At 35.1% G+C, this 22852-nt stretch overlaps 1 protein-coding gene across 6 annotated transcripts in view; it reads right to left on the bottom strand.

Moving 5' to 3' along the window:
* DMXL1 (Dmx like 1) overlaps positions 1 to 22852 on the bottom strand; it is a 135917-nt gene that overhangs the window by 31757 nt on the left and 81308 nt on the right. For 4 of the 6 annotated variants that reach the window (XM_058738360.1, XM_058738343.1, XM_058738335.1 and 1 more), the window contains 6 exons: positions 16531 to 16709; positions 11613 to 11749; positions 9335 to 9420; positions 6898 to 7099; positions 5282 to 5399; positions 1964 to 2026 (listed from right to left, as the gene is read on the bottom strand). In XM_058738360.1, the coding sequence (XP_058594343.1) occupies positions 1964 to 2026; positions 5282 to 5399; positions 6898 to 7099; positions 9335 to 9420; positions 11613 to 11749; positions 16531 to 16709 (785 nt within the window). The remainder of the gene's footprint in view (positions 1 to 1963; positions 2027 to 5281; positions 5400 to 6897; positions 7100 to 9334; positions 9421 to 11612; positions 11750 to 16530; positions 16710 to 22852) is intronic. The other 2 variants (XM_058738350.1, XM_058738381.1) reach the window with 1 other exon arrangement.

Genomic DNA, 22852 nt, shown 5'->3' on the forward strand with positions numbered 1-22852 from the left:
AAAAATAAAAAGAACTGTTAAAACTCTGTCAAGAAAACAACCCAATCAAAAAAAAAAAAAAAAAAGACATTTGAAAACACACTTCAACCAAAAAATTATACAAATGATATAAAAAAGCACACGGAAGATGGTCAAAGTAAATTAAAACTAGTACACACCTACTAGAATGGCTAAAATAAAAAGGCTGACCATACCACGCCCTGGTGAGGAGGTAAAGCAACTGAGATACCATGTACTGCTGCTGGGAATATAAAAGGGTACCATCACCTTGGAAAATACTTGAGTAGTTTCTCAAAAAGTTAACCACACACATACAATAAAATCTGGCCATTCCACTCCTAAGCATTTGCACAAGAGAAATGAAAGCATACGCCCAACCAAAGGGACCTGTATATGACTAATGTGAGCTTTCTTATTTGAAACAGTTCTGAAATGGAAAGAGCTCAAGTGGTCATCCACACATAAAAGAATAAACAAATTATGGTACAGCTATACAATGAACACACCTCAGCGATAAACAAGAATGAATTAATGAAATATCCAACATGGAGGAATATCAAAATAATTATGCTATGGGAAAAAGCATACATTGTATGATTCCATTTACATAAAATTCCAGAAAATGCAAGCTAATCTATAATATGAAGAAGCAGATTGGTAGCTGCTTGTACAGGAAGAAGGCACAGATGAAAAAAAGAAAGAGATTAAAGTTTTGGGAGTGATGACTATATTCATTTTCTTGGTTGTGGTGATGGCTTTACCAGTGTATACATACTCCAAGATTAATCAAACTATACTTTAATAAATATGTGCAGTTATTTTAAGTCAGGTATACACGATAAAGCTATTTAAAACAAAATTATAGCAGATGTTTGGAAAATCCTGGCCAAAAACGGTTGATGTTAACTAAACACACAGAAGGACTACCTTTGAATGTAATGTGATGACTATAGAAATACCACATTCTGATTATATTTATTAAATTTATTAATATATTTATAAATATTTAATATTTATTAAAATATTTGGATGAGATTTCATGATAATGTACAGACTAGTAATTAATGATAACTTAGGCAAGGAATTATTGTTAACTGGTTAAAAGTTTCAACTATATTCTTTCAAAATTGCCAAAGGCCATTAGACATTTCCAAAGTATGGACTAAATATATTTATTTTGCCAAACTTGAGTTATAATATACACTTGACAGCTAATCAGTCTTTTTTAAATTAATTATACAGAATTATTTTTCTTATTTTAACCAGAAGAATTTCTTTGGAAAAGAATTAGCAGGGGGAATTAGTAACCTTAAAAAATTATCTTCAAGAAAGTTTTCCTCTAAAAATTACTTTGTTGAGATGGTCTTAAAATCAGAGTAAGAAACACACGAGTGAGTTAAATGTCAATTTAATAAAACTCACATTTGAATATATGATCATAGAACATTTGGGAGATATTTCATGATTACACCAATTCCTACCATTCTTGCTCTGTTCTCAAGTGTTAGCAGAAATTGCTACACACAAGGCAATGTGCTATGTGCTATTCCTACCAGCACAATAAATGCTACATTTAGCATCTGATATATTTTAAGGAACTAACATCACAGAAGACATTGTTAACTTCCAAAATGACACTTGTAAAATAGAACAATACTGCTACAATTCTACAATGGCTATTGTAATACACCTTATTAAGAACTTCAGTAGCATTTACTCAAAAAAATGTGTAGCCAAAACAGGTTACATTCAACTCTCTTTAAAATTGCATTCTCTTATTAACAAAACAGAAACAATTTTTATGATTGCATATTTAAGCTACTGAAATCAAGTAAGAATAATCTGAGGGAACAATAATTTAATTGCACTGGAAACAAAGTCCGGTTCAAAACTCAAATGCAAACAATGTGTTTTTCTTGTGAAAGAATGCAATTTCTCATTTTAGTTGAATGATATTTTGTACCTTATTGATGTTTGGCTCCTCCATCATAGAATTTTTGATGGTTTCACAGTTGTCCTCTAATGACTTCATCAAGAAAGAATAACCACATGACAAAGAGTAAAGACGAGATATAACATGCAAAATACCGGGGATATTTTTATAATATTTTAAACTAAATTTACTAGAAAACAACACTGGACTGAGTTGTTATTTTTCAAGTTCATACATCTTAAAAGAAGCACATGTGGAGGTGCATGGATAAGGCTGGGCAAAACTGAATCCCACAAAACTCATTAACCACCACCATAAATTTTATTTGCCCTTGCAAGAAATTTTAACTTACTTATTTTGAAATGTTGACATTAAAGCAAAATTGAGCCCCAACTTCTTAATATTACAAATTTCAGAGCTACTGATCCACAGTACTCTCAGCTGAAAATTAAAGTCAAATTGTTCTCTTTCACATATGCTACTATGCCTTGTCTCCATTACGGTACCTCACTCCTCAGGAAAACCTCCTGATTAGAAACTTTTAATTTCTAGGTTTCTAATTCTCTCCTTCTCTTGATTTAGCCAGAAATAATAAACTGCTTGGAGGCACACATCCTGCTAAAAAGGGGATATTAGAAAAAACTGGTTCAAGACCTCTGGTTCTCAGAAAATGAAAGAAAACAGAAATCCAAAGTGGGGACAAAGATGATAGCTGTCAAGTATTTTTTTCTGGCTGGGGATCATTCAGATATAGTTCATTTGCAGCCATCTGTATTCAATTTCCAGGTATAAAAAGGAAAGATCTTTTATTTTAAAAACGCAGTATAGGAAAAGAAAAGATCTGAGCATACACCAGGATTTAAACATCAGATGGAGAAAATTTCATTTTCACACACATAAGGAATAAAGAAACCATCTCAAAATTCTCCCATCCAAAATACAGAGCCTGTCATGTATCTATTTCCTAACTATATGAAAAGTCACAGTGACGTGGACTCAAACTATTTAAATATAATCATCATTTTATAAAAAAAAGACATGGAAGATAATTTTGTTAACATCAAGAACAAGCTAATCAACTTGCCAGTAAAGACTAAACATTATACTAACTTTATGGAGTTAATATTCTATTTAATTCCATCCCATCTGTGGTTCACCATACAAAGTTTTCATTTTCATATTCTCTTTATCAAAATGTCACTATTTTTAAAAAGTGAAGAATAAAACATGAAGAATAAAACAATAATGCAGTAGCAATTAATTTCTAATAACTACCATGAATGATGCCAAGTTTTAAGTAAATAAGATCTACCGGTTAAAATATTCCAAATTAATTTTGCAGGAAAAAACCCCCTAAAATTCAGAGAAAATATTTAGCTCACTAATTACAAAGCTTTCTCTCAGTCCAACATTCATAAGCATGCATTTAATTACTAACAAAAAAATTAAAATTTTCTTAAAGTATCATCGAACTCTGAAAGAAAACTCAAAGTAAAACAGCAAAGGAATTTAAAAGGTGTTGTTGTACTCATTTCCCTGCTGTTCTTCCTCATGTATCTGGCTTAGTCATGCTACTCCCCTCCCTTAGTGGTTCTATTTCCGGATTCAACTAGACAATCTGGTGGTGAACAATTTTTTATTTTGTTTTGAGAATTATTTAATTTCCCAAATACCTATATTCCAAATTCCCTATATCAGCAGTAGAGAAATGTTTTTTATATTTACAACTATATTAATCAAATATGGCCATGTTCTTTAAAAAATGATTTTGTACATTTTTTGTACAAAAAATGATTTGGTACATCTATACCTATACAAGGTAGGTCAGAGAAACCCAAGAAATAACAAGCACAGTAAACATACTTTTTCCACAGTAAGCAGGTATAAAGTGTATAAAGAAGGAGGGCTTTATTCACTATTATGGAAATGCTGTAACTTGTAATACATTATTTTATTCAAAGATATATTTAAAATAAAATCAGAAACATTACCTCACCAGTGAACACACCCTAATTAATTAGTCTCTGATCCATTACATTTTTAATTTTACTTATCCCAAAATTTTCTTGAACTGTTTAATGGTAATTCATGTACTAAATATTTAAGATAGGAAAGTTAAATAAAACTACTTTTATTTATTCTATCTATTTTATCTATTGTTGGCTTAGATTTCAATGTTATCCTAAGATACATATTTCACAAGTTTTCTAAGTTGCAAAAAATTATGTATTTTGTTTCCTGGCTTGGCTAATTCAAATATATTTACATAACCAGATGAAAGTTAAGTATCAGCACCTGCAGTTGCCTCTTATAAAATAGTGCTTAAACCGAGAGCCCATCAGATCTATGTAATTTTTCTGCTTTTCATTAAGGTTATTATATGCCATCTTGCTTTTTGCTAACTTGTCTAGTAAGAAGCCACTTTAATGTATATACATGCTGAGTCACTATGGTGTACACCTGAAATTAATGTAACATTGTATGTTCACTACACTCAAGTAAAAATTTTTTTTTAAAAATCAGGAAAAAAAGCCGTTCTACTTCCTTATTTCTCCAAGTGAAATACCTTCTTCCCCCCACCCCCCCACTTCAAGAACCATACAAAACTTGCTTTCAGACTAGTTCAGTGCTTCTCAAAATACGATCCACACACCAGCTGAGGGTCTTGAGTCCATGAGGACATAAGGAATTAGTGTCATCACTAAGTCCACCACTGAGTTTACCGGGTATTTTTTTAATAGCAATACTGTCACAGAAAAGGAAGCAACATGTTAATCTACTTAGGTGCAAATTCTCCATAGCATCAAAATGGAACTTTTTAAAGCACTGAACTAAATGTGAAAAATAATCATAATGATAACATCAAAGTATAATTAACCACAGTATATTTATAAACTGCACTTACAAAATTCACTAAGAAGCATAATCGAAAGAATAAAAAGAAAATGTACATATTTGAAATGTTCTCAGTATACAAACCTAGTTTCAATAAAACTTCTAAGATAACTTCTTTTAACGATCACATTCTGAAAATCATGGGAAAATTCTACTTTATTTCCTAAAATGGCAATCATGACAACTCAAAGCACACCAAACAAGATACACAATCTTCACTCAAACAGTACCTTTTTAGGAAAAAAAAGTTCCAAATACATCTGAATTAGTTACTTTAAATTGACTTCAGAAATAGTGACCCGTTCTCTCTCCTTTTCAATTACTGTATCTATTTATTAACTGCATAATATACGTTTATGGTATAAAAGTGGGTTGTAAAATACAACTTATTCTTTATAGGTACATAAAACAAGACTTCAGTAATAAAAAAAAAAGGTTTTAACTTATACAGACCTCATTTAGACATCTTTTCTTCGTGAATATATTTCTGATAAAAGTTTCCTGAATTTCTTCCTGCTTCACCAAATACTGCCAAAGTCTCTTCACAGACAGTGCCAGATGGTGTTTGGATCTACAGAGACAGGATATTTAATTATACACTTTGGAGATTTCTGATTAACTTGACCACATTTCCTTGGTGCTGTAAGAATGTTTATAATAATAAATAAACTAGAATCAGATCACATCATCTAGGCAGCAGTCTGCAAACTTTTTCTTAAAGAACTTGATTGTAAAGATTTTAGGCTTTCAGGCTACATGGTCTTTCAACCACTCAACTCAGCCACTGAAGAAGGAAACCACCCATAGGTAATATTAAAATCAAAGGGTGTGGCTGTAATCCAATAAAATTTTGTTTACAAGGCAGGAGGAGGGGTGGATTTGGCTCTAAGCTGCAGTTTCCGACCCCCAGGAACAGAAGATCTACCAAAATAGTTAGACTTCCTGGAAGAGATCTAGAGGCAGAGCTACTCCAAGTGTCTGAGGACACATATCAGCCCACGAACTGTTACTGATGCTCACTATGGTTAAGAACTTGTGAAATAATGTGTATCAACTGTATAACTAAGCCTGTAAGTACAGTTTAATTCAGTTAACATTTGGTAGCAAGACTTTATTGATGAAACAAGCACTGCATTGATTTACCTTTTGGTGCAAATGCTTCATCTCCCCACGGACAGTAAAACAGTTTGCTAACTAAATATTTTGAAGGGCACTGTTCCAGAGTGGGCGGAAGTAAACTATGGCCCACAGGTCAAATTCAGCCTGCCTTTCATTTTCAAAAATAAAATTTATTGGATCACAGCCATGACCATTTGTTTACTTATTGTCTATGGTTGCTTTCACTGTACAATGGCAGTTTAAGAGCTGCAACAAGGATTCTAGGGTCTGCAAAGCCTAAAATATTTACTTTCTAGGACTTTGCAGGAAATGTTTGCTAACCTCTGGCCTATAGTATACATCTAACAAAGACACAGATACGAGCCAAGAACTGCAAATTAGACACAGAAGGCCTTAAGTATTTTTTTTTTTTTTAATTTTTTTTTCAACGTTTTTTATTTATTTTTGGGACAGAGAGAGACAGAGCATGAACGGGGGAGGGGCAGAGAGAGAGGGAGACACAGAATCGGAAACAGGCTCCAGGCTCCGAGCCATCAGCCCAGAGCCTGACGCGGGGCTCGAACTCACGGACCGCGAGATCGTGACCTGGCTGAAGTCGGACGCTTAACCGACTGCGCCACCCAGGCGCCCCAAGTATTTTTTTTAAATTACTAGTTGATAGCATTCTGATTTAGTAACTCTGACGTAAAAACAGTATCCATAGGGGGCGCCTGGGTGGCTTAGTTGGTTAAGCGTCTGACTCAGCTCACTCAGGTCATGGTCTCGCAGTTGGGGGGTCAAACACCACGTAGGACTCTGAGCTGACAGCTTGGACCCTGGAACCTGCTTTGAATTCTGTGTCTCTCTCTCTCTGCCCATTCCCCCTCTACCTGTGCTGTTCTCGCTGTCTCAAAAAGAAGTAAATAAACATTAAAAAAAAATTCAAAAACAGGATCTATAGGAAAACCTACCTGAAAGGAGTGTTTGTAGGTTCCAGCAAAGCTTTATGGCGGAGAATTGCAGGGCCTGCAGACACACTCTCTTCAGAGGTATGACTTGAGATATAGTTTTGAGGTGGCCCACCATGGATTTCAAGTCGTCGGAGAAGAACTTGTTCCCAACACTGAAGAGTTTTCAGAACCGCATGACAAAGTGGTGAACTAACTGGAAGTTCTAAAAAGAGAAAATAAAAATGACCCACATTTGTCTTCTGCAGTAAAATGTTACATTCAACTGTAGGAAGGAGAGAAGACACGTTTTGGCAGAGGAGATGTGGAAGAGAGGTGGGCACAGAAACCCACAGGATTCAAAAAAAAAAAAGATGTAATGAATCTTTATTTCAACATTATTAGGTGGCCCTTAGCAACAGAAAAAAAAAGAGAAATCTAAGTTGAAATTATATCATAGCTTTCCAAGTATAACTTGGAATAATATTTATGACTTATGATATAAAGTATTGATTGCTATATCAATTACTGCCTCTGGCTTTAATTTCACAAGAAAAAATATACCTGAATATTATAAAAATATATTGGAGAGGAAAAAATAATAGCTTTTAACATTTAATTTCTATATGGTATATATTTCTATACAGTGTATGTGTATGTATGTATATGTACATACATATGTATATGTATACATATGTATATGTATACATACATACACAACACACATAGACACACACACACACATACCCAAATCTATATGGGTATATTTAAAACTTGTTTAGAAAATTAAAATAATACACGAAAGTAAAAAAAAAAAAAAAAAAAAAACTTAAATAATATTTACCAGTAAATTCAACACTTTCTAGTTCTGTAAACTTTCATTCACATGACTCCTCATTCCACTCTCAACTTTTATTTTATTAAAATTTTTTTAATGTTTATTTATTTTTGAGAAAGAATGAGACAGTGTGAGCAGGGGAGGAGCCAAGAGAGAGGGGGACACAGAATCTGAAGCAGGCTCGAGACTCTGAACTGTCGGAGCCTGATGTGGGGCTTGAACTCACGAACCGTGAGATCATGACCTGAGCCGAAGTCGGATGCTTAACCAACTGAGCCACCTGGGCAGCCCTACTTTCAACTTTTAGCTATTCCTATTTACCTCTGAAGATCTAAATAACATGATAATACTGTGAATTCATGATTTTTCAATTTTAGAAATGGCGTACTAATTTATTACTATGGAACATAAAAATAAACGGTCTCTCCATCACTGCAATATAGTCACATAATAATTTCTGGTTAAATTGATGTTTTCAGGTTTAACTTGTTATATCTATTTATAAATATAGATCATAGCTGAACCACGTGGTATACTATCATGTACCTTTCTGTACAATATTTTCTTCCCTGGAGTTAATAATCACTAAGTTTTTGCACGTGCTTAGTTTTCTTTTTTTTTTTTAATATATGAAATTTATTGTCAAATTGGTTTCCATACAACACCGAGTGCTCATCCCAAAAGGTGCCCTCCTCAATACCCATCACCCACCCTCCCCTCCCTCCCACCCCCCATCAACCCTCAGTTTGTTCTCAGTTTTTTTTTTTTTTTTAAATTTTTTTTTTTCAACGGTTTTTTTTTATTTATTTTTGGGACAGAGAGAGACAGAGCATGAACGGGGGAGGGGCAGAGAGAGAGGGAGACACAGAATCAGAAACAGGCTCCAGGCTCCGAGCCATCAGCCCAGAGCCTGACGCGGGGCTCGAACTCACGGACCGCGAGATCGTGACCTGGCTGAAGTCGGACGCTTAACCGACTGCGCCACCCAGGCGCCCCTGTTCTCAGTTTTTAAGAGTCTCTTATGCTTTGGCTCTCTCCCACGCTAACCTCTTTTTTTTTTTTTTTCCTTCCCCTCCCCCATGGGTTTCTGTTAAGTTTCTCAGGATCCACATAAGAATGAAACCATATGGTATCTGTCTTTCTCTGTATGGCTTATTTCACTTAGCATCACACTCTCCAGTTCCATCCACGTTGCTACAAAAGGCCATATTTCGTTCTTTCTCATTGCCACGTAGTATTCCATTGTGTATATAAACCACAATTTCTTTATCCATTCATCAGTTGATGGACATTTAGGCTCTTTCCATAATTTGGCTATTGTTGAGAGTGCTGCGTGCTTAGTTTTCTAAGTGTCTACTGCTATTAAATCCCTCAACACCTGGCTACAGCTATAAATAAAGTCTCAATACAGTCAATCACATCAGGTTCAGATCCCCAGCTTTCTTAGATGATGTCCTCCTAAGGGCACCTATATAAAATATTTATAGATGGTTGGTTTGGTTAAAAGAAACCTATCTTCTACAATAGTAAGTTACTAAAGTTTTTCTCCACTATTTGAAAAAAAATACAAAATAGTAATTCAAAAGCACTGGGAATATTAGTTCATGTTAAGATATTTATTACCTGCAAGATCGTGACCTGCAAAGGGATAGAAAGTCTTCAAATTGTTGAGTACCAACTGCACCATTGCCAAGCGCATCAATGACCAACTAAAAATAAAACAGGAGATGTGTTAAAAACTTACTTAGGGTTTTAGAAGAGTATACCACTCTTTAATCCAACAATTTCACCACCAAGAATCTAGTCTGCAGATATACTTTCCCAAAACCAAAACAATATATGCATGGAGTTACTCATGTCAGCTTTATCTAAAATAGCAAAAGAGCAGAAACAACCAATTATCCACCAAGAAAATACTGGTTCAAACACTATGGTTTTTAACCACAGAAAAAACAGTTGCCATAAAAAAGGAACAAAGAAGGATCTCAAAGTATTAAAATGAAGTGAACTCCAGTATGTATTAATAAGCAAATTATAGAACATTATACACAGTATGTTTTTCCATGTAAGAAAGAAGGGAAATAAGATTTTACACACACACACACACGCGCGCGCGCGCGATTATTTTGCAAAAAGGCAGATAAAACAGAAATAAAAATGGGTGTAGAGGAGGAAATGAGTGGAAGACAGAAATGTGACACTTCCGATTTCACATTTTTATATAGTTTTTGCTTTTTTAATTGAAAAAAGAAATATTAGCTTCTCTTAAAGTGAAACACATTTATTTCTTAGAGTACTGGCTTTTTACTACTTTAAATTGTGGTAAAATACACATACCACAGAGTTTACCATCTTAACTATTTTTTAGTTCAGTGGCATTAAGTACATTCATATTTTTGTGCAACCATCACCACCACCAATTTCTAGAACTCTTTTCATCTTGCAAAATTACAACTATCTCTATTAAGCAACAATTCCCCCATTTCCCCCTTCTCCTAGTCCCTGGCCACCACCATTCATAGAGACCTTTTGTCTCTATGAATCTGACTACTCTATGATACTCTACTAAGTATCTCATATGTGGGATTATACAGTATTTGTCTTTCTGTGACTGGTTTGTTTCATTTAGCATGCTGTCCTCAAGGTTTATCCATGTTATAACATGTGTTAGAATTTCCATCCTTTTTTAGGTTGAATAATATTCTACTGTAGGTATATACTATTATTTCTATTTATGCATTCATCTGTCAACAGACACTTAGTACTTTTACCCCCTGGCTACTATTAATAATGCTGTCATGAACATGTTTGTACAAATACCTATTCAATACCTTATTTATTTTAATTCTTTAGGGTATATATACTTAGAAATGAAATTGCTGAGTCATGTGGTAATTCTGTTTTTAATTTCTGAAGAACTGCCATAATGTTTTCCACAGTGGTGTTACCATTTCACATTTCTACCAATAGGGCACAGAGGGTCCAATTTCTCCACATTCTTGCCAACACTGCTATTTTCTTTTTGAGAGCAGTCATGCTAAGAGGTATGAAGTGAACTCTCACTGTGGCTTCAAATTGCATTTTCCTAATAATCAGTGATAGTGACCACCTTTTCATGTGCTTATTGGCCATTTATACATCTGCTTTGGAAAAACATCTATTCAAGTCATTTGTGTGCTTTTTAAATTGGGTTGTTTTGTTTTTGTTGTTATTAAATTACACAGTTTGACTTCTGAGCCATGTAAATATTTTGTGTATTCAAAAAACAAAATCAGGTCAACAGGAAATCAACAACAGTATACCAGTAAGGAAAAATCTCATAATTTTTCCTTTCGATAAAGGACTACTTCATTTTCCCTAATATCCTACTTATTGCTTGTGGAAAATTTCTATTTTTCTATCATACCATAACATACAATGTCTTAATAAAATGTATACACCTTTCAGACATATACAACATATCAACAGAGATAAGATAATACACCATTATCCATGCATGTAAGGATAATGCAGCTTTGGAGCCGAGGGTGAACATTTTGAACATTTATGATTTTTATAATATGGGGAAGACATTTTTAAGACAAAAATCACTGACATGTTAGAGCATTAGTATTACACTGAAAAGATATTGTGTTTTCTAGGCTAAAACAGTGGGATTTGTGTATCTCAGGGAGCAAAAGGCAAGGAATAGTCTGATAGCATTTGTGAGGACTGATTCATACATAATAAATAAACTGTGAAATTATTGTTAAAGAATGGTATCTAACAATTTCATCTAAAGAAATTTGACTTAGGTGTTTTAATTCAATGAGCTATTAATTTTACATGAATTATTTTCAAAAATATGTATATAAGCCATGAGAAATTTCTAAAAAGAAACTTAAAATTAAATATTCCATACCTATATGAATTTGAATTAGAATGCTCTTGCAGATGGAAATCAGAAGCTAAAACATCATCATCATCATCATCATCATCACTCTCCAGACTCTCTTCTGAATCATATTCTGCTCTACTTTGGGAAGGAGGGAGAAAAGGCTATTAAAAAAAAAAAAAAAAAAAAAAAAAGTTACGGGATTTATCATTCAACTCCCTGATTTAAAACATTCAATGACAGAGTCTAATATTAACAATTTATCTCATTTTCAGGTACTTCATTGTAAGAAAGTAAAGTAACCAGTATTTGGCTGCTTTTTTTCTGACATTCTATGCCTCTGAATTCTCTTGACAGTATTCTTTATTAATTCAGCCATTCAACAAAAAATTTATCAAGTATCAACACATCAAAAAGTATACTTGCTATAAGAATTTTTGAGACATATACACAGTCACTGAACTCAAAGAGCTTACATTTTAGGGGGAAAACAGCAAAAAATAGAAAAGGAAGTACAAACTGTATGTAGTTGTGATATATGTATATACACACACACAAAGGATGGCTGGGATGGAGAAGAGCAACAAGAACAGAGATGAGCTCATCATAAAAGCCCTCTTTGAAAAGTGGCATGAGACTGCAGGGACAAGAAGTAAGCCACAGATCAGGAGGGAAGAAAAGCTCATTTTGAGCAGCAGAAAGAGTAGGTAGAGAGGTTTTCCTACGGGAAAGAGTTTGGTGTGGAAGGAAAGTAGTTTGACTGAAGGCCACTAATGCAGGAGGGTAAGTGTTGTGATGAACACTCAAGACAATGGTAGGTGACAGGTGGGGCAGGGTGTCTGTAGGTCACAGTCAAGAGGGTAATGGAATGTCACTAGTCAGTTTTAAGGAGAGGACAGGTATTGAGATTTACATTCTAAGACTATTACAATGCCCCTCTCTTATGAGACAAAACTCAAAAGGCAAGAGTGGAAACGGAGACAGTAACTAAGGCAAGAGTTGACAGTCTGGATGAAACCGCTACAGAAACGTAAAGGCAGATGGGAATTAAGATGGACACACTAGTGCTTCGGCAAGGCTTGCCTTTAAACTGAACAAATTTTTCTCTTCCTCATTCTTGAAGCCTCCCTCTTCCCTTCACGTGTTGTTCTGTAGAATCCTTTGTTCCATGAACTTGGTATCAATGTGGACATCTCCCTGACCTCGGTGCATAGCCAGTAACGAGACTCGGATGGCCGGGCCTGAGGTAGTCAAGAAACATGACCAATCCGCCTGGCATATGTGCCAGATTGTTCTCTAAACTGCCCAGATCCTGTATTTTCCTAAAACCACCCTTAACCTTTTATTACAGGTGGATCTGCAGCTTTGAAGGCATTAGCCTGCTTCAGCCTCCTTTGCCTGGCAAAGCATTAAAACCAGTGTTCCTCTTTATCCCCAAACTCTGTCTTCACGGTATGTTTTGGCTCTAGAGCACAGAGGTCAGGTTTCGACAACGTGGTAACAGGTGATGAAGATGGAGAGAAATAACATACTGATGGTGTATTTGGGGGAAAGCACTGCCAGATGTGCCAATAAATACGGAGAGCAAGGAACAGAGAGAAAAAAGACTATTTCTGGGTTTCTGGCTTGAGCAACTATTAGGATAAAGATGCCATCTACTAAATTGAGGGAGCTCTGGTTGTTAGAGGGAAGTGGTGGACAAAGTGAGTATCAAAAACCCAAATCTTGAGTAAGATTAAGATTATAGATCAGGTAGAAAAGGAAGGACAAAGAAAGGAGACCACAAAAGAATAGTAAATAGTAAATAGTAAGGCTAGGGAAAAAAACAGAAGAGATTGGCATTAAGAGAAGAAGACAAAAAAAGTGTTTCAAAGGAGGAAATGGTCGTATGTGTTGAATTTTGCTAAGAATTTAATTAGGACGATGATAAAGAAGTTTCAGTTACATGTGACAACAAGGATGCCCCCTGAATCTCAATAACAGCAGCTTCAGAGGTGTAGCTGTGTCAGAAGTCACACAGTGGGGAACTATGAAAGGGACCTAAGATAACAGGAAAAAAAATGTGTGTACAGTTTTGAAAAGTTGAATGGTAAGAGGAAGCAGAGAAATGGGGTAATAGCTGAGAAAAGTCTGGGGATCAAAGCAGGACTTGGAATGGGAGACAGGAGAGCACATTTCTGTCCCGATGGGAAGCAGCCTGTAGAGACAAGAGAACTGAAAACATAGTGAAGAGTAGACAGGAAAGCACGATGGGGATTCAGAACAGAAATGGAGCCTGTGACAAGAAGGACTCTTCTTCCATAATAACAGAAGGAAGGAATAAGATGTAGTTATAGCTTCATGATAGGACAGTGACAGTTTTGTGCGATTCTACCTTTCTAATGACTTGTAAGATGAGGGCATTAGTTAAGGGTGAGGACGGAGGAGGAGATGTGGGAAGTCTGAAGTTACTTTGGTCTAGGGCAGCCTGGTGAAGAAATAGCACGGACGGCAGAACTTCTGAAAGAGCTGAGTGAGGAGCTTCGTAAGTCCTCTCACCAGAAAGCAACAGGAAAACTGAACAATGTTGTAAAAAGGTCCTTTAAAAGAAACTGGAAATTGATCAATATATACAACACACAGAGAAGCACCTGGCATTTTGGCCAGGGTCTCTGCGACTCCATCCCTGCCACTCTGTGTGAGAGGGGTCCACTGGAGCCAGCAGGGCATCCGTGAGGATTGAGAACTCTGCTGCATGGCCAGAAGGGCTGACACTTTAATAAAAATCCCACCCCAATGGCACAGTCAAAAATGACAGAGATCTCATTACCAAATAGCTAGGAAAGGCTAACATCTCAATTAGCCTGAGGCTATGATATAAAGTGGGACAAGGGCAGAGCAGCCGGAAATTTAACAAGGTCCAGGAACACAGAGAGCTAAAGAAGGCCGTGCTGATCAAGAATCCTTTATCAACTCAAACTGTGCTTCAGAAATGAAGATGACATATATATATTCCCATAGCAACAATAAACATTTGCTGAATGAATGAATGAATGAATGACTCTGTAAAAGGCAATGAGGAAGAAGGAGATACGGATACCTGTCTTTAGCCCACGCTTTGTACAATAAATGAAAAATAAAAGCTAACGCTTAACGTGCCTGAGGGACTGGTGTCACCAGAAAACAGTTCAGTGTCAATTAATACAACAAAATATTAAGAACATCTGGAAGTTGAGAATGTTAGGGATCGGGCTGACCATAGGAAAAGGAGAAGATACATTCAGGCCTTTTCTGCATGTTCATGGTAGCACAAGAATGTGAAAACAACCATGCAAGCTGAAGTCACTGTGAGGCAATCTTTAAATTTTTTTCTTTTTTTTGACGTTTCTTCATTTTTTTTTAATGTTTATTTTTGAGAGAGAGAGAGAGAGAGAGAGAGTGCAAGCACTAGCGGGGGAGGGGCAGAGAATGAGGGAGACACAAAATCCAAACCAGACTCCAGGCTCTGAGCTATCAGCACAGAGCCTGATGAGGGGCTCCAACCCACAACGTTGAGATCATGACCTGAGCCAAAGTCAGATGCCTAACTGACTGAGCCACCCAGGTGCTCCAAGGCGATCTTATTAAACAAAGGAAAAATTACAAATATTCTATGACTATGAAAAATATTTTTCAAAACATTAAAAACACTTATGGTAGGCAATAAATGTATAAGGAAATGAAAAAATAGTAAAAATATTTATTTAGAACACTGTAATTAAAATATTAGAAATATTGAGAATTAAGTGTTTTATGTCTTTATAAAAAATTTATCAAGAGTACTCTGAATAGTCCCTGCCTTCTAACTCTGTAATTTAGGATACAAAGCAAACATCTTTTCTAATCATTGGCAAATCGTCATCATATTTGTTTCCAAGTTTGTATCAGCTTCCAACATTTTCTTCTTCGCACCTTCAACGTTGTGAAATATTACCAGGAGTTACTCTAACATGAAGATTGTTTTTTTTGTTTGTTTTGTTTTTGGCAATTTCACTATCTCTAGAATATGGTCATCTTTTTGTCACACTTTCCTCATTCGTGTTGACAAGTCAGCCTTCCCTAAGTCTTCTGGTTGCACTAGAGTCTCTCGAATGACAGTAATGTCAGAGATCCCACAATTAGCTATTTTTTCCACAACTTCATTTATATTTGATTTGAATTTCACTTATAGTGCTACCACCTTTCACTGTTGTGTTGCACTTTCATCTTTGTGATCCAGTTCCGTCTTGTGATTATGCAACTTTAGAAAATGTCACTTGAGTTCATCATGGGAGCCAAGACAGCAACACACTTTTCTGTCTGCATATGAACTAACAGGTACTAATCACCAATAGACTTTGAAAGAACTGTTGTGATTGGTCACTGAACATGAGGTACATCTGTTATTTCCATAGTGAACTGTGGACTGAGGAGCCAGCAGGGAGGTTTGTACTTTATGCAGTTATTCACAGTTAATATATTGTGGAAACTTTAAGCCATGTTGTTGAGGGACTCATGTTACTTACTGAAGGACCCAGCAACTATAATGTATATATGAGAACAGTGCAGGACTGTCTGTAGGACAGAAAAGGAACGACAGCAGGAATGGCCCTGTGGCTTCTAGCAATCTTGATTTCTTAATTACAATCAAGTACATTAGCATTAAGGTGCTGACCAATTTATCTTTCCATCTAGAACTATTTTGTCTAAAATAAAGAAATCATAACTTATCAAAGAACTGCCCTAACTGATTGGAAATGGCCAAATGTTTTTGAGGGTTTTTTTGTTTTCTTTGTGTTTTTTTTTTTTGGTTATGCAGCCTGATAAAATGAAAATTTTCTAAATCAGAGTGGGAAAATACTTGGAAGCAGCAGCAATTACAATTATTTTAAACATTTTCATTTCCATTTCACTGCATAAGTATTGTTCTGGGTGGCACTTTTATTACCTTGGCTATGAAATAGTCCCAGATACTGAGCTCCGGTGGGATGAACTTCTCTTTGACTGTCAGTAAGTCCTGGCTGACTGGTGATGAGGAAGAGGTTGCTGGGGCAGATTCTCTGCAAGACGTTTTTGATGGCCTAAAACGTTTGTTCTGTTTCTCTCCTTCTTCCACAAGTGAAGAAACTAATAAAAAGAAAAATAAAGTATTATTCAAGTAAGCACTATTTCCAGTGTACTAACTTCACCTATCTTTATATAAGATTTAAGGTGACAAATAAGCACACACACAAAAGTGAATTATTATAATAGTAAGGTAATAAAATAGAAGTGAGACAAAAATCACCATCAACAGCAATCTTTGCTTTTATCTCAACTTATTTCTCATTCTCTGAATGTTAACTTTTCTATTGCATATGTGGGTAATAGGATATAATATCCACTTATAAATGAGTCCACAATGGAGCTAAGATCATGAAAGAAAATTATCTATATCCCTCTACTTTGTGTTTAAGAATACCATGGAAGACGAAGAATATCATGGGATGTCAATATTAATTAAAAGCAAAAATTCACTTAGGAGGTTCTTTAGTAATCCCTTGGCCTTTTATCTCCATACAAAACTATATGTTTTCACTGAAAATATTAAAAAAATTCAAATATGTAAGAACTTAATTAAGCTGACTCAGACTTCTGGAAATAGGTTGCATATGGAATTTTCTGGTCAGTGGAATAACAAATACGAGGGAGAAAATGCAATCTTTGTTGTTTTAACTTCTAAACATTTAACAGTATTCTTTTAGTATTTTGCTTTAGAGTATTAAGGGCCTTAGTAAAGAAAAACAAGTTACACAAATCTTTGACAAATACTAAGTCAGTCACGAGATGCAAATCACCAGTAGAGAACCAAGGATCTCCCAGAGAGAAGCACAGGTCTAATCAACAGGCAAACAACTCCACAATCAGGCACACCCCAATACTCTCCTTCAGTGGTTTCAGTGAGAATTTACTTACCTCCCAAAGGAATGCAAATATTTGTTCTGTAATACAATTTTGTTTTATTGTTGGAAGCTACTCAGCTTGCATAAACAGCATGCTCATGCATCACATCAAGCTACAGCCAAGCTGAGTTTAACAGACTAATTTCATTATTTCAGATAAAAGGAAACTAAAATGAATAAAATTCCAAAAGATTGCTAAAAAGTGCTATGATTATTACATAACCTTTCAAATGATTTTAAAAGGAACCATCAGATTAAAATGTGTCATTTTTTTGTTTTTATAAGCAATTGATATTCAATGATCATTCTTCTAATATATCTGTTGCATACATTTATATATATTCTAAAGCTTCAACAGTGGTTCTACCAAATTCTGATCAAGTAAAAAATTTAGAATATAAAGGTATTCTTTACCTTTCAAAAAATTAATGCTGTGGTTTAAAATAAATTTATCATTTGACTTTAACATTAGTATTTTGCTTTTAATTTTGTTTTTAGATCAGAAGGCATATAAACATAGAAGCATAAAGGATCTCTAGAAAAATAAAACTTACAAACAATGCTAAATGAACACATTTTTGCCAAGATGGCCATGGGATTAAAAAAATCAGAGTTTTTAAAGCAAAACCTAAGAAAATTTTTAGAAAGAAAAAACTTTGGAAGTACTGCCTGGGGAGCCCAGATACTGACATGAAAATAAGAAAGTCACCACACACTGGGGGTAAATGTTTAAAGTTACAGACTCAATGCCAGAAGTATAAAACTACTTCTTAAAATATTTTTGATGAACAAGGACAGAAAAAAAATGGCAAATTCACAGTACTGAATGTTATGTTATTTCAAATGCTATAAATATAAAAGGACCTGAGCAGTGCCTCCCAGCAAACAAGAAATAACCCGTAGCTGGTTCTTAGTGTAGATGCTCCTTCCTTTCCCTTCAATTACAGCAAGACCTAAGGCAACTTTATGCTTAATCACACGGGGTTAGAGCAGTCGTGAAGTACCAAGAGAGACTACCTATAGTGGCTGAGTGCTCGGCTGCTTACTTTTGAAAATGCTAATAAATATCAAGGACGTCTGCCACTCCTTGGATAAAAACGGACTCTACTATTCTATTACTGAGAGAGTAAATGGATACTTTACCAGTAACAGATGAAAAAAACAGCAAAAAACAGTATTAGAATTGAAAACGAAGTTGGATATGGAGTTTATGAATTATAAGAAATACAAAGAGGCTAGAAAGTGGGTAAGGAAAAACTACCGTTCATGCACTAACATAAATTTTTAAAATAAATTTCTTAGCTGTTTTGGATTCACAGTACGTTTTAAAAGTATAACAATGGTGATTCAAAGGAGCACATGAACCCCAATGTTCAGAACAGCACTATTCACAATAGCCAAAGTATGGAGAGAGCCCAAATGTTCATCAACTGATGAATGGATAACGATAATATGGTGTGTACATGTGTGTGCGCGCGTGCGCGCACACACACACACACACACACACACACACCAGAATATTACTCTGCCATCAAAAAGAATGAAATCTTGCTATTTGCAGTATCACGGATGGAGCTAGAGTGTATTATGCTAAGCAAATGCTTAGTTCAGTCAGAAAAAGATAAATACCATATGATTTCACTCATAAGAGGAATTTAGGAAACAAAAAGATGAACACAGAGGAAAGGAAGGAAAAATAATATAAGATAAAAACAGGGAGGCAAACCCTAAGAGCCTAATAACTAGAGGGAACAGCTGAGTGTTGCTGGAGGGGAGGTAGGTGGGGGGATGGGATAAATGGGTGATGGGCAATGAAGAGGGCACTTGTTGTGATGGGTACTGGGTATTATATTCAAGCGATGAATCACTAAATTCTACCCCTGAAGCTAATATTACACTATATGTTAACTAATTTGAATTTAAATAAAATCTTGAAAGAAAAAAAGTACTTTTAAAGTCAAGATAGTGGACTGAGCATGCAAATATACTTTCCTTCCCTCTTAAGAACCCCTATCCTCACTCCGCAGGGGTTTTCTTGGAAATATGGTAATGACTCCCAAAAGAATTCACAACAGAACTGGAGAAATGGCTAAAGAAGTTACAGTTGAAGAATGGACCTAGGAGGTACAGAGAAGTAAGAAAGACAACGTTGCTTTTTTCCACAAATTCTTCTGGACTACTAGATTTGCTACCATGCACATATATTGCTTTGATTAAAATCAAAACAGAAGGCGGCTAATAAGATTAACTTTTTTTGTTTGTTTATCAGACACAAAATTAATATTCTAAACCTAGACTTAAATGTTATTTCTTTTAAAACCTGACCTCAAAGTAACCAGGAGGAACGATCTCATTCCTTGCTCCTCAATCTAAGGCAACCTTATCCATGAGACTATTCATGAGTGTGCCAGAGACTGCAACGAAGCTTCAGGAGGCTTGAAGGTCCTGGACCTTCAAATTTAGCTCCAAAGTTTAAGGGGTGGGAGGATGAAGGTAAGTAACTTAAATAATGACTTAAAACATTTCATTGGAAAGAAACAAAGATATGTAGAAGATAAAAGTCATGTACGTTCAAGATAAAATAGATTTCAAATCTATTTGTTACTTTTGGCAAGATAATTCAGTGGAAGAGATCTCCTAAGAGATATGTATTCACTCTCCTTTAGCATCCACTTTAGGCAAAAAGTTTGAGAAGTACAAACATATGCCAACACAAATCAAATATTCTGAAAATTATATGTAAAACTTGATTTTACAGGTAAACTTCAAAGATTCTTAAAAGAAAAAGACCAAAACAGGAGATTAAAAGAGTAGTAAATTTAAGGTACTTCTTAATCCTCAAAGAAAAAAAATTAATGCTAAAAACATGTCTGACAGGTGGTATTTTCCATATTTTAGAAAGACTGACTCTCAAGGTCTTCCTCAGATCATTACCTTGCACCTGCTTCATAAGCATCTATAAAAAGAAAACAATGAATGGGGCACCTGGGTGGCTCAGTTGGTTACGCATCCTACTTTGGCTCAGGTCATGATCTCATGGTTTGTGAGTTCAAGCCCTGTGTCGGGGTCTGTGCTGACAGCTCAGAGCCTGGAGCCTGCTTCGGATTCTGTGTCTACCTCTCTTTCTGCCCCTCCCCTGCTCACACTCTGTCTCTGTCTCTCTCTTAAAAATAAATAAACATTAAAAAAAAAAAAAAAAAGAAACAACTACCTTAGTAGAAAGTAGTGATCTATCTCCAAATCACAGGGAGAGTAGTCGCCAAGGTGGTTGGTGTCCAAAGTGATTCAATGGAATATGGAAATAAAATCTAAGTAGTAAGTAAATCCACTACTTACACTGAGTTTTTTAAATGAGTAGATGTGGGGAAAAAAGGAAGAGAAGAGAAACAGGGTAAGAAGAGAAGCAAAAGAAGAAAGGAGTAGAGGGAGAGTGGAGAAGAAGAGTGAGAAGGAGGCTGAGGGAAAGCAGAAGCATTAGGGGAAAGAAAAAAAAAGGAGGGGTGAAAAGGGGAGCAGACACGGGAGGTAAGTGGTAAGGGGAAGAAGAAAACAAAATTTGTTTAATATCTGGATCAAAAAGAGTACATGTATTTTATTTTATTTTATTTTTTTACATTTATTTATTTTTGAGAAACAGAGTGAGACAAAGCGTGAATGGGGGAGGGGCAGAGAGAGTAGGAGACACAGAATCTGAAGCAGACTCCGGGCTCTGAGCAAGCGGTCAGCACAGAGCCTGATGCGGGGCTCGAACCCATGAACTGTGAGATCATGACCTGAGCCGAAGTCAGACACTCAACCGACGAGCCACCCAGGCGCCCCAAAAGAGTACATGTATTTTAAATAAGTAAGTACACACATTGTTGTTAAGCATAACCAAGCAGGACTTAGTTAAGCATGTTTTGTCACTAGGGTTATATAATAAAAAATCTAGAGGTAACTGTCCCATGATACTACTTTTAAACAGTCAATTAAAAGGATTTGGCATATTCACCTATATTTTAAATAGCTGTTTTCTATTTTAAAATGCTTAAGTCTTACCTTTTCTGGTCAAGAAATGCTGCTATTTTGTATATTTTGCTAAAGGAAGGATAGCAATGACATGTATAATCAATCACTAAATACTGAATACAAAACTTTTATTTTGATACAAGTTTGAGGGGGAAAAAGTAAAACATCTGGATTTTCTGATCCGTATTTAACATAAATAATCAAAAGGCAAAAACACACTTTAAAATGTCTAAAACATCATTAGCAGTCTCATAGTTAAAAAAAAAAAAAACAGGCTTACAAATAAAATACTCATTTTTTATTTCATGCCTCAAGCTGGAGACATAAAAAAAATTACTAAAATTTTATCAAGATAAAAATTCACAGTTCTCACAACTGCAAATATTACTACAAAATACAATAAAAATTCTTCAAATAAAAGAGTTTTGCTTTATAATATGCAATAAAAAGCAAAAGTATGGATTTCTAACTGTTAGCATAAAAAAATCATTTTTTGAAATTTGCTATTGCTTACCTGATTGTCTACTTTAAAAATTAACCATAACAAAAAAATTCCAAACTCCATGAACATACATCTACACTAGTTTTAATTACAAAAAAATGAATCTTTAACATATGATGTGGAATTTGCAAAATTAAATTTGATTAAAAAATAAATTATTGATTTATTACATAACATTTTTGTTAAGAATTCTGACCTGCCAAGCTAAACTCTAATAGAAATCATCTACCATGTTCTCACATTACAAAACTTAGTCATAGTTTTAAACTTTGTCGCTAAAAGAATTAGTACATTAAGTATATAAAAGACTTGTACAGAGAAATATAATTTAGTTCATGACACCATTAGTGCAAAGAAAATTAAAGTTAGAATTTAGACCAAAAGAAGGAAAACAAATGGTGACTTTTAAATACTTCTTCTAGTACTAAGCTACATCAATGATTGGTTTATAAGAGTTTCTAGGTTCTCAAAGACAGATGAGCATCACATAATCTGGGTAAGGCTATATCCAGCCCTACTACTAAGTGAACTACATATTTTAAGTATTCTGTGTTATTTGGCTACCAAGTCCCAATCCAAGGGATTAAATATACAGATGCAGATAATTTTTGGTCACCTTACTTACTTACTTACTTACTTCAGTGACTGGTGAAATACAGTTTATGATGGTACCTCTAAGATAATTTAAGTAATGGTATTTGTATACGAAAAACTAAACCTGGTTAAACAATGAACTTATTAGACTTTGAGTAAGGTTCTTTACACATCTGTGCTCAGAAGAACTGGTCGGAATTGAGACATAGTGACTGGTAAGAATA

Source organism: Neofelis nebulosa, chromosome 1 (genome assembly GCF_028018385.1).
Source record: "Neofelis nebulosa isolate mNeoNeb1 chromosome 1, mNeoNeb1.pri, whole genome shotgun sequence".
NCBI lineage: Eukaryota > Metazoa > Chordata > Mammalia > Carnivora > Felidae > Neofelis > Neofelis nebulosa.